Source organism: Phragmites australis, chromosome 10 (genome assembly GCF_958298935.1).
Source record: "Phragmites australis chromosome 10, lpPhrAust1.1, whole genome shotgun sequence".
NCBI lineage: Eukaryota > Viridiplantae > Streptophyta > Magnoliopsida > Poales > Poaceae > Phragmites > Phragmites australis.
This window is the reverse complement of record NC_084930.1, coordinates 3591458-3606635: the sequence shown is the minus strand read 5'-3', so window position 1 is coordinate 3606635 and position 15178 is coordinate 3591458. Positions and strand designations below refer to the sequence as shown.

General features: G+C 40.8%; 1 protein-coding gene across 1 annotated transcript; it reads left to right on the top strand.

The window, feature by feature from the left end:
• The first annotated feature begins 1675 nt into the window (after positions 1-1675).
• On the top strand, positions 1676-4487 carry LOC133883757 (cytochrome P450 77A3-like). Its single transcript, XM_062323188.1, has 2 exons — positions 1676-2882; positions 3666-4487. Exons 1-2 carry the CDS (start codon positions 1794-1796, stop codon positions 4116-4118), a joined length of 1542 nt encoding a protein of 513 aa, XP_062179172.1. The 5' UTR covers positions 1676-1793; the 3' UTR covers positions 4119-4487.
• Positions 4488-15178: the final 10691 nt, after the last annotated feature.

Below are 15178 nucleotides of genomic sequence, written 5' to 3'. Positions count from 1 at the left end.
CGTCGCTGCCGTCGCCGCCACCATAACAGCGCATTCCGGCCGCCCCCATGCAGATCCACCCATCGGGGCACTACACCGCCCCCAGTCTCCGCCAGCCTTCGTCGATGGCACCGGACCTGACCAGATCCGATCGACCCTGTGTGGATCCACCTAATCCACCGATTGACGCCTCGATTTGGTGGGAGGAGCGCCATTAGGGGAGAAAAAGGCCCTACTGCCGCCATCCTCACAGCTGCGCAGGCTTCTGGCGGTGAGACAGGAGGGAGGGGGAAGGGTAGTAACGCAAGAATTCAGGAGCCCACCCGAGCCGTCCCAGAGGAGCGATGCAGGGGTAAAGAAAAGAACATTTCGGGTCGCCTTGCTTGTTTCCTCACCGGTGCTTGTCTGATGTATCACTCAAAGAGATTGGGCATCGTAAAATGTAAAAACTCACACACTAAATAAGGTACGATCTCAAGAAAGATGCGTAGGCATGTCTCTTCTAGAGATTCTTTAAGGGCAACTCCCTGACAATTGTCTGAGATTCTAAAAAGTTCTAATACTTCAATATTGTACATGCATTGAGGTCCGATCAATGGTGGAGCTACATTTCCTCGTATTTCAGGCAATTGAGGATTAGACTTTCCCAATTCTATAGCGTCAAACAAAAATAACATTTCCGAACATCAAGCAGAGAAGGGGAAGCACCTCCTGGAGCAAGCTCCAAAACTGAGCATTCGCAATCAAATCCCCCATCTCCATCGTATCATAACAGAATGCCACGGACTTTACTATCCTTGGCCTTCTCGGCATGGAGACGGCTTGCTAATCAATTTGGCTTGCTAATGGCGAAATGGTGGGATCCCTGCGTCCGCGTGAACATAAAGAGAACACTGAAACGAGACCAAAACCACGTGCGAGAGCCGGCCGGTGCAACCGCGAGCCAACCCAACCATCTGTACCCAGTGAAAAATTTATTAAAAAAAATCGATAAACCCGATCGTATTTATCGGTAGAGGCTAGTAAATTTACTTGTCGGTCAAAAATTTCAGTAATTTTTTAATTTAGCATCTTTTGATTCTCGGATTCAACATGTGAGCAACAAAACATCGATCAGCAGTCTGCAACACGCCAAACCACTCCTCTAATACTAATTCATTTATCTGTTATTTTTTATGTCAAATGGGTTAGATACAATCGATGTGATTTTCTAGAAAAATTGAACCCATGTTTTTAAATTTTATCTGACTTTTTTTATTTACCGATAAAATTCTGATAAATCCAATAATCCTATTTATCGATAACTTCCGATAAAATTTTATTACCCATAAATTTTTCCTTGCTGGCGCCCCACCTCACTCACTCACTCACTAATCAGTACTACTGGTAGCTCACTGGCATCTCGCGCCGTCATCGTCGTCCCAACCGCACCTGCTCATGGCACTGGCGCTCGCCATTAAGACGCGGCAGCACTGTGCTTGGCCTGCTTCTAGTAGATTTCAAGGAGCGCCCGCCATGGTGGCCAGGCCGGCTAGCTGGTACTGCTGGTTTTCTCCGAGCTCGCACACGCCCTCATTCAATAACACGCTGAAGCATTCATGGTCCCTTTCAGATGGTAGATGACGCGCATTTACGCCACCACAGTACGTGCTCTGTCGCTGCTCCGCTATATATGGCTCCACCACCCCCACTGCCATTGCTCACTGCACTTACAGCTGGTGCCGGTTGTAGTGGCCAAGAAGAGAGAGACAGAGAGACAGAGAGAGAGAGAGAGAGAGAGGGAGAGAGAGAGAGAGAGAGGAGAGAGAGAGAGAATGGATGTGAACGACGTGCTGCTGGTGGTGCTGGCGGCGGCGCTGGCGGCGATGTGGTGGCGGCGGTGCTCGAAGACGGGCGGGGTGGACGGGCTCCCGCCAGGGCCGCCGGGGTGGCCGGTGGTGGGGAACCTGTTCCAGGTGATCCTGCAGCGGCGGCCGTTCATGTACGTGGTGCGCGACCTGCGGGAGAAGTACGGGCCCATCTTCACCATGCGCATGGGGCAGCGCACGCTCATCATCGTCACGTCGGCAGACCTCATCCACGAGGCGCTCGTTAAACAGGGCCCCGTGTTCGCCAGCCGCCCCGAGGACAGCCCGACGCGCCTCCTCTTCAGCGTCGGCAAGTGCACCGTCAACTCCGCCCCTTACGGCCCGCTCTGGCGCGCGCTGCGCCGCAACTTCGTCGCAGAGATCGTGTCGCCGCACAAGGTGAAGAGCTTCTCCTGGATCAGGGAGTGGGCGGTCAATGCGCACCTGCGCCGCCTCCGCGCCGAGTTCGCCGCCACGGGCGCCATTCGCATGATGGCCAACTGCCGCCTGACTATCTGCAGCATCCTCATCTGCATCTGCTTCGGCGCCAAGATCCCCGACGACCTCATCCGGGAGATCGAGGAGGTGCTCAAGGACGTCATGATGATGACCATGCCCAAGCTCCCGGACTTCTTGCCCCTCCTCACGCCGCTCTTCAAGAAGCAGCTCACCGAGGCAAGGAACCTGCGCCGGCGGCAGCTCGACTGCCTCGTGCCGCTGGTGCGCGCGCGGAGGGAGTTCCTCCGGGACAGCAGCAAGAAGGTGGTGGGCGGCGTGGATATGATGAGCGGGCCCGGAGAGGCCTACGTGGACTCGCTCTTCGACCTCGAGCCGCCCGGGCGCGGGAAGCGGCTCGGCGACGAGGAGCTCGTCACGCTCTGCTCCGAGGTCATGAGCGCCGGCACGGACACCAGCGCCACCGCGCTGGAGTGGGCCATGATGCACCTCGTCCTCGACCCCGCCGCGCAGGAGCGCCTCTACGATGAGGTCGTCGCCAAGGTCGGCAAGACCGCCAGGATCACCGAGGCCGACGTCGAGACCATGCCCTACCTGCAGGTAAACACTCCTCACAAGCCAGTACCATTGTCAGTTTTCTTTCCATTTATTTAGGCAACACTGGAATTTAGTAGGAATTTTAAGGAAATTCGAACAGTATAATTCGCGCATATAAAAATAGGACATTCTTCCAGCTTTACGAACAGGACGAAATAGTTCGATTTGGAGCGCTGATCCCAAAAGAATGCAAAGGACTTAATCTAAGGAACTCATCTTAATCCTGCTCGTGAAATTCTTTCGTAACACTGCTTAGTACTAGGAGTAGGACATCACTTTGCTTTCATCTGATCTGAAGGACAGGCCACAGACAATTAGTGATATTTGATTTCCGGTTGATTCATCAGCTACCAAAAGCAAAAGTGACGTTCATAGTTGCCCAAAAAAGTAACGTTCATAGGAGCACTTGATTGATCTGTTCCATGTTCCTTTTTTATAATAAAAGTACAACTCCCAGCCTTTGTATAGGAGTCAGAGATACACGGGATTCCGGCCGGTTGAGACTCCAATGGACTTTCGAACCAAAACGCGGCTACTAATTAGGGACAGTTCATGTTGAAATTAAGGGACCTGTCACTAATTAAATGGTGTTCAAATAATTGTTGTTTCTAGTCTGCCATGAAAACGACGGTCCATCCAGAGGCCTGAACTATTTTCAATTATTAAAAAAATGGCGTGCTTGAGGTTGATTAGTGCCGACAAGACTCTTTGTTTAACTGAAAGGGGGAAGAAAACGATGATTACATACATGCATGCATGCATGTTGGTTTCTGTGATGGATTGCAGGCGGTGGTGAAGGAGACGTTCCGGCGCCACCCGCCGAGCCACTTCGTGCTATCGCACGCGGCGACGCGGGACACGGAGCTGGGCGGGTACCGCGTGCCCGCGGACGCGAGCGTTGAGTTCTACACGGCGTGGGTGACGGAGAACCCGGCGACGTGGCCGGAACCGGAGGCCTGGCGCCCCGAGCGGTTCCTGGAGGGCGGCGAGGGCTTCGACACCGACATCACCGCCACGCGCGCGCTCCGCATGGTGCCCTTCGGCGCCGGGCGCCGCACCTGCCCCGCCGCCACCCTCGGCGTGCTCCACATCCAGCTCATGCTCGCCAACATGGTCCGCGAGTTCCAGTGGGTGCCCCCCGCCGGCGAGGGCCCGCCCGACTCCACCGAAACCTTCGCCTTCACCGTCGTCATGAAGAACTCGCTCCGGACCGCCATCGTCGAGCGGGCAAGGCAGTAAAGCCGATCGGCCGATGCATCATATCACCATTGATCTGATGTATTTCTCCTCTGGTTCTTGCCACGTACGTAGTGCGGTGCATGGTACGGGTAGGTGATTATAGCGGGGTTAATGAAGGAGGATAAGGGAGGTGTGCCGCAGTATAAATAATACTATAATACTCCACGGTGATCGATCTTAGCCGTTCGTTGGATGGATGGATATGCATGCATGCATGATGCTATCATAAATTTTCTTAGTGTTTTCTGTTTTATTAATTAATTTGTAGTGTTTTTTTCTTGATTCGATGGGGGAAAATGTACGTACTACTGCTCGATCTGCTCATATATATTGGTAATCATGTCAATAAAAAATGACCCATTTATGTTAGATTTCTCTCCTGTGGGCAGTGTTTGCGTGCAAACTTTTTAATTTGGAGTATAATGATCCGCTAATGGGCAAGAAACAATATATGTGATTTTTTTAGACTAGGCTAACACATGTACGTGTATGCATTAGTTCTTCCGTATGCACATCCTAACTCGGAAACTATACTTGATTAGATGATTTTCTAATCATCAGTCCACCACTCGATCATATTATGAACCCCATGTGTGGGCGTGTGGAAGCATGCACGCACAGATTATACCACCACGGGAGAAGAAAATATGTAGATATGGGCATACATTATCTACTCTTCTTATCAATATAACAAACACTACTACAAAAATTATTTTTAGAGGCGGATGATAACTCGTTTTTACAGACGTTTAGTGCATCCGCCTGCGATCGAAGGCCTTTAAAAATGAATGATTTTTACAGGCGCAAAAGTGACCGCATGTGAAAACCCTATTTTCACAGGCGGTTCACACAGACGGTTCACTTAAGGAACCGCCTGTGAAAATATGTTTCTACAGGCGGTTCCTTAAGCGGACCGCCTGCAATAGTCGGTCACTCAATCGATATTTTTTGAACCGAAAAAAAGCAAAAAAAAAAAAAAATTGGACCGACCAGGAATCCCACGCGGTCGCGACGTCGCAAGTCACAAGTCACGCGTTTTTTCGCGTGAAATACGCGCGCTATGCGGTTTTTGGCACTCGAACTCGAAACCTGTCGGGTCGCGCGATCCCTCCCCACCATCACACCAGAGAATGACTACTGAACATTGAACATATGTAATTCTTTTGATATCTGCAATCTGAAACTTTAAATGATTATTTGGGCATCTAAATGACCTCAAATGAAAAACTTTTAACTACAAAATTGTAAATCTCGTCGAGGGCTACAATTTTCATATAAACTTTATCCTCATCCAATTTCGTATGAAAAAATTATGAATTTTTGAAAATAAGCTGTTACCCATTTTCACAGGCGGTTCCTTAAACGTACCGCCTGCGATAATGTGGTCATTTTTACAGCGGTTCACGTAAGGAACCGCATGTAGAAATGTATGACAGCTTATAAAAATTCATAATTTTTTCATACGAGGTCGGATGAGGATAAAGTTTATATGAAAATTGTAGCCCTCGATGAGATCTACAACTTTGTAGTTGAAAAGTTTTTCATTTGAAGTCATTAAATGCCCAAATAAACATTTGAAACTTCAAACGATTATTTAGATATCTAAATGACTTCAAATAAAAAAACTGTCAACTACAAAGTTGTAGATCTCATCGAGAGTTACAATTTTCATATAGATTTTTCCTCATCCGACTTCATATACAAAAGTTATGAATTTTTTAATAGATGGTCATTTTCAGAGGCGGTTCACATAAGGAACCGTCTGTGGAAATGACCATTTTTACAGACGGTTCCTTATATGAACTGCCTGTGATAATAATCTATTATCACAGGCGGTTCACATAAGAAACCGCCTGTGAAAATATATTTCCACAGGTGATCCGTATCTGCAGGAGTCTCTCGCCAATTATTCATGCGGTTTTTTAAATATATCGCCTGTAGGAAATTATCCTAAGTGTCTCGAAAAATAGTTTTTTTAGTAGTGAAATAATTTTGGAAGGAAAAAATAGCAAATCGAAATAAATTGGTAAGCAAATCAGCACAATAAGCAAAATCTACTAAGGTTCACAGAGGTGGATCATCAAAAGGATTCGTAACAGCAAAAATGTGCAGCCTTGAGGGCAATTCAGTTGTATCACTAGGAACGAATTAGCACAAACTCGAAAAATGCAAAAATCAATTAACATGCTATGCTATGCATATTCAAAACCAAAAGGCACATCAATACAAACTCAGAAGCAAAATTCTGCAACAAGAGCAATAAATCAGTACAACCTTAAAGGCAAGCTAGAGCACTGAGACTCTCCTCAACACCGAAACTGTGAGGAACCGGTTAATTAATTATAAGATAATTATAGGTTTGGCTAATTAATTAATTTAAGAATTGAATTGGCTCATAAATAAGTTTACTGCTTAAGAATAATAGCAGCTTGCATTATCAAAATAACTCTATTTTTTTTAGTATTGTAATTAGTCTAAAATAATAATTTACTAATCTAATCTTAATCTTTAATTAACAATAAAATAAGAATATAGACTTACGTGTGGGACCCACGTGTTGACTTTATTCCTAAAAGTTTGCCTTAACTTGCACTCCAAGAAACATTCTTAGTGACCAAGGCAAGATTTCTTAATGTCTAAGTAAACCTTTCTTGATAGCCAAGTATCACATTCTTGATAGCTAAGGTAAAAATGATAGAGATAAGAGCAAGATAACTTGTCTCTCAAGAAATTGAACACTATAAATAGGACCATGGTAGTTCTCCATTCATCATACCTCCTCTCCTCATCCTTGAGACATAGTCTTAGACATAAGCTCTAGTGGATACTTTGAGGGCAAGATAATTAGTGGTATTCTTGGATTTCTAGTTCTACTACGTCTGGTATTATAGCTTTCAACAAGCTATTAGATTGATCTCCGTTAAAGTATTGATAATATCAAGCTAGAGCTATATAAGAGGCTAACTATTTCTTTGAGATTTTGGTATAACCCAGGCAAGCTGCGTTGACACCCGTCTTATTTATATCATGTTTTTATCTGCAAGCTGCGTTGACACCCGTCTTATTTATATCATGTTTTGGCACCCTATTTTATTATTATTATGCTTTTATCTGTAAGCTGCATTCACACCCTCTTAGAGTAACATATTTATATCAACATTATTGTCTATTTATATTTTTAATATTATATTTCCTGTTATTACGCATTATTATCCATTAATATTGCAGTTCAATATTACATTTTAAGTTATGTTTGTATTTCTAGAATAGAAATATATATGTTCAATCAATTATTCATACTGTTGTTGATCACTAATGGTAGAGTGGATACTGACGTGGACAGTCGATACATTTTGAGTTACCGGGAGTGCCTAGTGAAAGATCTAGTCATGTAGCCGGGACTATATTATTCACCTGTATGGTGTGGCACGTGCATTGAAAGTATCATTTGGGACTGTCCATAGGAAAAGCTCAGGCCTCGTCGTGGTACAAAACACGATGTAATATTAGTGATTGGACAATCTCTGCAGAGTTAAATAAACAATGAAAATTTGATATTATAATAATTCGGGTTTATTTATACATGCAATGTCTTTATCTTGCTGAGTATTTTATACTCACAATTGTTTTGGGTGTTAAACGCAGAATCTCAAGGTCATAATCAAGACATCGACAATAGATGCTATACGTGGGAAATTTTGGGATATATCAATAGTGTAGTGTTTAATAATTTGTTTACATCAAAATAAGTTGTATAAGTAGACACTTAATCATGTAAATTATGACTTCTCATATAAATAAAGCTTCCGCTAGTTGCTCTGTAAACCATTGATTTTATTTGAGTATTTTTGCCTTAACATGGTTATGGGTTTTTAATCCATAATTATGTGGCGGCTGTCATGTGAGCCTGTGTTCGGGGCGTGACAGTTAAAATGGTATCAGAGCCTTAGGTTGCGTGGTTGGGGAACGCTTAGTTAGTATCATGATTTCCCTTTGCAAATTGGTTGTGCTTTATTTTCCAATTAATATGCATTAACATTTTTTTTACCTTTATATAAGATATTCTCACTCATGTTCAATTGTTATTCCTTGCCGCAGATGGCAGGCGGAAAGGTATATACAGTTGATTTTAAAGAGTTTCTTAATAATATCACAACTGACTTTGGCTTCCCAGCTCCATATTTTGGCTATACTCGAGATGGAGATGTGTTTAAGGCTTTTGTTTATGTCCAATATAAGCCAAGAAATGGACCACTAGATCATCCTTTCCATACTTTCTTTGGAGAGCATATATTTGAAGGCGAAGCTTACAGGAGGGCTGCTTTAGCAGCTATCCATGAGATGCGCCATCACTTACCTATCCACTTAGATGATTTGCATCAAAGAGAGGTTCTTGAACTACGTGATACCGTGATTCAGTATCGCTCTTACAATCACGATCTTCAGGATGATCTATCTTTTCTAGAAAATAAGATTAATAATGTTCGAGGTTGGCGTACTCGTGTTTGTGAACAAGGTGCTCGAGTTGCACAAGAATTATGTGAACTTTACTAGATTCTTGATCAGCAAAACATCTTGCCTTCTGAACCTGGTGATTCACTCCCAATGCTACCATCAGATGATTCTCATACAGGGGAGTCGTATATCCAACTCTCGAACATTATTAATATAAATAATGATGAGGATCCTGAAGAGATTATGTCCAACCTAAATAGAAACTAGTAGGATTTTCTTGTAGTATCTATCTACTAGCCTTGTAGAAAGAGAGAGAGAGAGTGAGATTCTCACAAAGAGGGATTTTGGGGTTGAAAGTACCTCTTTGTGCTAGGCATGCTCACCACATAACATAGATAGAGAGAATTTTTGTTGTACATTATCTCTCTAATGGGTTGTTTCTGTTGTTATGTACTACTTATGTACATTGTTTAAAATAATATTATACAGTTTTTGTAGCTTTTGTTCCATTGATTAATATTTACAGTTTTAAAATAATGAGTCAAATGGCACAAAACTATTCTGATGAGAACAACAAAGATAAAGGAACTGATGCATCAGGTCAAATAATAAAACATGGCATCTCGAGTTTTCCTAACAATTGGCCTGAGATGGCACGACTACCCCAAATATTGATAGCAATGTTAGGAAAGCAGCATGAGACACAACAACAACAATATGCATTAATTCAACAACTTAGTCAGCAAGTCCCTAGAATGGATGGAACATCTGAGGGAGACCATCGCAATCACAACGCAGATTTTTCACCGTCTTAAACCCCCTACTTTTGGTGGGACAACTGATCCACTTATGGCAGAAAATTGGATAATTGACATGGAAAAATGTTTTGATATAGTGAAGTGTTCAAATACAGAAAAGGTTGCATATGCCATGTTTATGCTTAGAGAAGGAGCTTTTGATTGGTGGAATGCACATAGAAAGTCATATCCTGAAGGTACCATTCTCACTTGAGAAATATTCAAGCAAGCTTTCTATCAGAAGTATTTTCCACCTAGTATACAAAGACAAAAAGAGCGAGAATTTCTTGATCTCAAACAAGGTGGTAAATCAGTGGCTGAATATGAAATTGATTTTTCAAAATTGGTGAGATACGCTTCTGAGTATGCCCAAAATGAATTAAAAAGGCACAGAGATTTGAAGATGGACTCAATCTTATAATTCGTGGTCGAGTAAAAGTTTTTGAGTTCAATGTCCTTCGTGAAGTGGTGAATAAGCATACATCAAAGAACAATCATATCAAGATGAACGAGCTATGGTCGAGACCAAATGAAAGCATTATCGAGATTTTCAAGGCTCATTTTCTGGAAACAGATTCAAAAAGTCAAAGACCTTTGGACAATTTGACAATAACAAATCAAACCAGAAGTTCTTGAACCCAAAGTGTAATATTTGTCAAGGAAACCATTTCACACGACAATGTAAACACAGACAAGGTTGTTGCTTTGAATGTGACCAAGAAGGGCATATGTTTTATCAATGTCCTCATTCGAAGCAAACTACCAACAACAATCATTATTCTCTATCAAAACCTACACCAACGGGTCTACCAGCTCCTCAAAAGCCCATGTACCTACCAGCACCTATAGCAAGTAATGCACCAGCAAAACAACAAGATGGAAAAGGAAAAGGAAAAGCTAAGGGAGGTAACCGAGCTCGAGTTTACAATTTAACTATGAAAGATGCAAAAGAAGCAAACAATGTGGTGACAGTGGATCCTACAAAAGTACAAACTGTAGTAGACTGGAAGAAACCAACAACAGTAACAGAGATAAGAAGTTTTCTTGGATTAGTAGGATATTATAGGAGATTTATTGAAGGTTTTGCTCATTTATCATCACCATTAACAAATCTTACACGAAAAGGAGCAAAGTTTGAATGGAATGAGCAATGTGACAAATATTTTGAAGAACTAAAGAAGAAACTTGTATCTGCTCCAATACTCACTTTACCAAGAAGTGGAATTGGATATGTGATCTATTGTGATGCATCAAAAGTGGGATTAGGTTGTGTGCTAATGCAAGAAGATAAAGTGATTGCATATGCATCCCGTCAATTGAAACCCAATGAAATGAACTACCCTACCCATAACTTGGAATTAGCAGCTGTAGTATTTGCACTAAAGATTTGGTGTCATTATCTTTTTGGAGAATATTGTGAAATCTACACTGACCATAAGAGCCTCAAGTACATATTTACTCAAAAGGAGTTAAATATGAGACAAAGACGTTGGTTGGAATTAATTAAAGATTATGATATTGAAATAAATTATCATCCTGGAAAAGCCAACGTTGTTGCTGATGCTCTAAGTAGAAAAGCATCATGTAACATGGCTACTATGATCTCCAATCAAGTAGAAATACTAAAAGATTTGGAAAATTTGGAAATCATGGTTGTAAGAAATAATCCAGAGATTCAACTCTATGCTCTACAGCTTCAGCCAATTTTACAAGAAAAGATAAAGGTGAAGCAAAGATATGATGAGTTCCTAAATAAAATAAAGGAAGGATTAGAAGCTGGGAAACCACTTGAGTTTAAAATCCATGAAGATGGATCATTTTGGTTTCGTAATCGCTTATGTGTTCCAGATGACCAAGAAATAAAAAAGGAAATACTAGAGGAAGCACACTCTACCCCTTATACTATTCACCCTGGAAGTACAAAAATGTACAAAAATTTAAAGGGGATATTTTGATGGAATAACATGAAAAGAGATATAGCCAAATTCATTTCTGAATGTGATGTATGTCAACGAGTAAAAGCTGAGCAACAGAAACCAGGTGGTTATTTACAACCTTTAGAAATACCAGTTTGGAAATGGGAACAAATTGGTATGGATTTTATCATTGGACTTCCTCGTACATCAACTGGACATGACTCCATTTGGGTAATTATCGATAGATTAAAAAAAAACAGCACACTTTATTCCTGTGAAGAAAACTTACTCTCTTAAGAGACTAGCTGAAATATATATCAAGGAAATAGTGTCACTGCATGGTGTGCCATTAGCTATTGTTTCTGACAGAGATCCTCGTTTTGTATCTAAGTTTTGGAAAAGTCTACATAAAGTTATGGGAACAAAACTAAACTTCAGTACAGCATATCACCCACAGATAGATGGACAAACAGAAAGAGTCAATCAAATTTTAGAAGATATGCTAAGAGCATATGTAATAGATTTTGGAGGATCATGGGATAAACATCTACCTTTAGTAGAATTTGCCTACAATAATAGCTACCAGTCAACTATCCAGATGACACCATATGAGGCATTGTATGGAAGGAAATGCCGAACACCAATTTGTTGGAATGAAGTTGGAGAGAAGAAAAATTTTTGGGCCAGATTTAGTACAAGAAACAGATGAAAAAAATTAAGGTTATAAGAAATCGAATGCATATGGCTCAAAATAGACAGAAAAGTTATGCCGATAACCGTAGAAGAGATCTAGAGTTTCAACAAGGTGATTGGGTATATTTAAAAATCTCACCAATGAAAGGAATCAAAAGATTCGGCATCCATGGAAAATTAAGCCCAAGATACTTTGAACCATACCAAGTAACACATAAAGTTAGGAAAGTCGCATATCAGTTAGAGTTACCATAACAATTACAAGGAGTACAAAGTACCTTCCATGTCTCAATGCTGCGGAAGTGTTTGCGACAGCCAACAGATAAAGTTGAGATACCATTATTACAACTACAAGATGACCTAACATATCAAGAATATCCTATTCGTATCTTAGGATCAATTGATCGTAAGTTACGTCAACGAACAATTCCATTTGTTAAAATACAATGGAGTAACCACAGTGAGGAAGAAGCTACCTGGGAAAAAGAAGAGGATATCCGCAGAGATTTTTTCCTATCTTTTTTTGGATAGTAGTGAGTGAAATTTCGGGACGAAATTTCTTTTAAGGGGGGAAGGATGTGAGGAACCGGTTAATTAATTATAAGATAATTATAGGTTTGGCTAATTAATTAATTTAAGAATTGAATTGGCTCATAAATAAGTTTACTGCTTAAGAATAATAGCAGCTTGCATTATCAAAATAACTCTATTTTTTTTAGTATTGTAATTAGTCTAAAATAATAATTTACTAATCTAATCTTAATCTTTAATTAACAATAAAATAAGAATATAGACTTACGTGTGGGACCCACGTGTTGACTTTATTCCTAAAAGTTTGCCTTAACTTGCACTCCAAGAAACATTCTTAGTGACCAAGGCAAGATTTCTTAATGTCTAAGTAAACCTTTCTTGATAGCCAAGTATCACATTCTTGATAGCTAAGGTAAAAATGATAGAGATAAGAGAAAGATAACTTGTCTCTCAAGAAATTGAACACTATAAATAGGACCATGGTAGTTCTCCATTCATCATACCTCCTCTCCTCATCCTTGAGACATAGTCTTAGACATAAGCTCTAGTGGATACTTTGAGGGCAAGATAATTAGTGGTATTCTTGGATTTCTAGTTCTACTACGTCTGGTATTATAGCTTTCAACAAGCTATTAGATTGATCTCCGTTAAAGTATTGATAATATCAAGCTAGAGCTATATAAGAGGCTAACTATTTCTTTGAGATTTTGGTATAACCCAGGCAAGCTGCGTTGACACCCGTCTTATTTATATCATGTTTTTATCTGTAAGCTGCGTTGGCACCCTATTTTATTATTATTATGCTTTTATCTGTAAGATGCATTCACACCCTCTTAGAGTAACATATTTATATCAACATTATTGTCTATTTATATTTTTAATATTATATTTCCTGTTATTACGCATTATTATCCATTAATATTGCAGTTCAATATTACATTTTAAGTTATGTTTGTATTTCTAGAATAGAAATATATATGTTCAATCAATTATTCATACTGTTGTTGATCACTAATGGTAGAGTGGATACTGACGTGGACAGTCGATACATTTTGAGTTACCGGGAGTGCCTAGTGAAAGATCTAGTCATGTAGCCGGGACTATATTATTCACCTGTATGGTGTGGCACGTGCATTGAAAGTATCATTTGGGACTGTCCATAGGAAAAGCTCAGGCCTCGTCGTGGTACAAAACACGATGTAATATTAGTGATTGGACAATCTCTGCAGAGTTAAATAAACAATGAAAATTTGATATTATAATAATTCAGGTTTATTTATACATGCAATGTCTTTATCTTGCTGAGTATTTTATACTCATAATTGTTTTGGGTGTTAAACGCAGAATCTCAAGGTCATAATCAAGACATCGACAATAGATGCTATACGTGGGAAATTTTGGGATATATCAATAGTGTAGTGTTTAATAATTTGTTTACATCAAAATAAGTTGTATAAGTAGACACTTAATCATGTAAATTATGACTTCTCATATAAATAAAGCTTCCGCTAGTTGCTCTGTAAACCATTGATTTTATTTGAGTATTTTTGCCTTAACATGGTTATGGGTTTTTAATCCATAATTATGTGGCGGCTGTCATGTGAGCCTGTGTTCGGGGCGTGACAGAAACAAAATGTCACGTCCTAAAGCCGCAATTATGTAATTAAACCTAATCATACTTCATAAACATTAGGTTAAATTTTGAGTAATTTTGTTTCGAAGCATTAGAGTATTTGGTTTTAAGTCAATTGAATGAGAAAAGAAAATTCGAGAGAGAAAGAAATGAACTCGCAGTTGAAACAGACTTATTTTCTAATACATGGCCCCCACGCAAAAGGCCAACCAACCCTCACTCTCTTGGTCAGCGGCCCACCTGCCCCCCCCCCCACCCCCTCTCTCTCCCTCCCTCCCATCCGAGCTCCCTCTCCTCTCCAACCGGCCAAGCCAAAGGAGTCCCTCCCTCTCTCAAGCACTCTCTCCTTCTCCTCAAAATTCCACCTCAAGAGAAGGAATCGAGGTATGAATGTGTTATTAATGCGATCCTTAGCTCCTAAGCTCCTACTCCATCCAATTCATTTTCGTTTTCCCAAGGATTCAATCTGGTTTTGATGTCTTTCGGTGTTCTTGATTAAAGCACGAGGAGTACCGGCGTTCTTCCTCTTCCCGAGCTATTCCACCTTCCACCGATGGTCACCAACCTTGGTAGAGCATCTTGGGTGAGTCTCCTATGCTACCATGGCAAGATGTGTGTTTTGGTGGGTCAATTTCGAGTTTGGAGTTAAGTTTGCGAAGTTCTTGAGTTCTTGAAGCTTTGGAGCAAAAAGAGAGAATTCAGATGAGTTTTGTGCTAAGAATCATGTTGCTAGGTTGGTGAGTGAGTTCTAGACTCCATGAACTATCTCAAATATATTTTCCTTTGGTTTAGAGAGGCTAATAAATCAAATCGGCTGAGTTTTCCCTCTCGAAGCAATCTCTCTGGACAACCCGAATATTCTAGGTAGAACTCGGATAGTCCAGGTAGGCCAATGAAAACCCCGATGATTTGTGCTAAAAATAGTTAGGGTTGAGGGTGCAAGTTAAGTCTAGAACACTTTGATATATATATATATATATATATATATATATATATATATATATATATATATATATATATATATATGTTTATGTA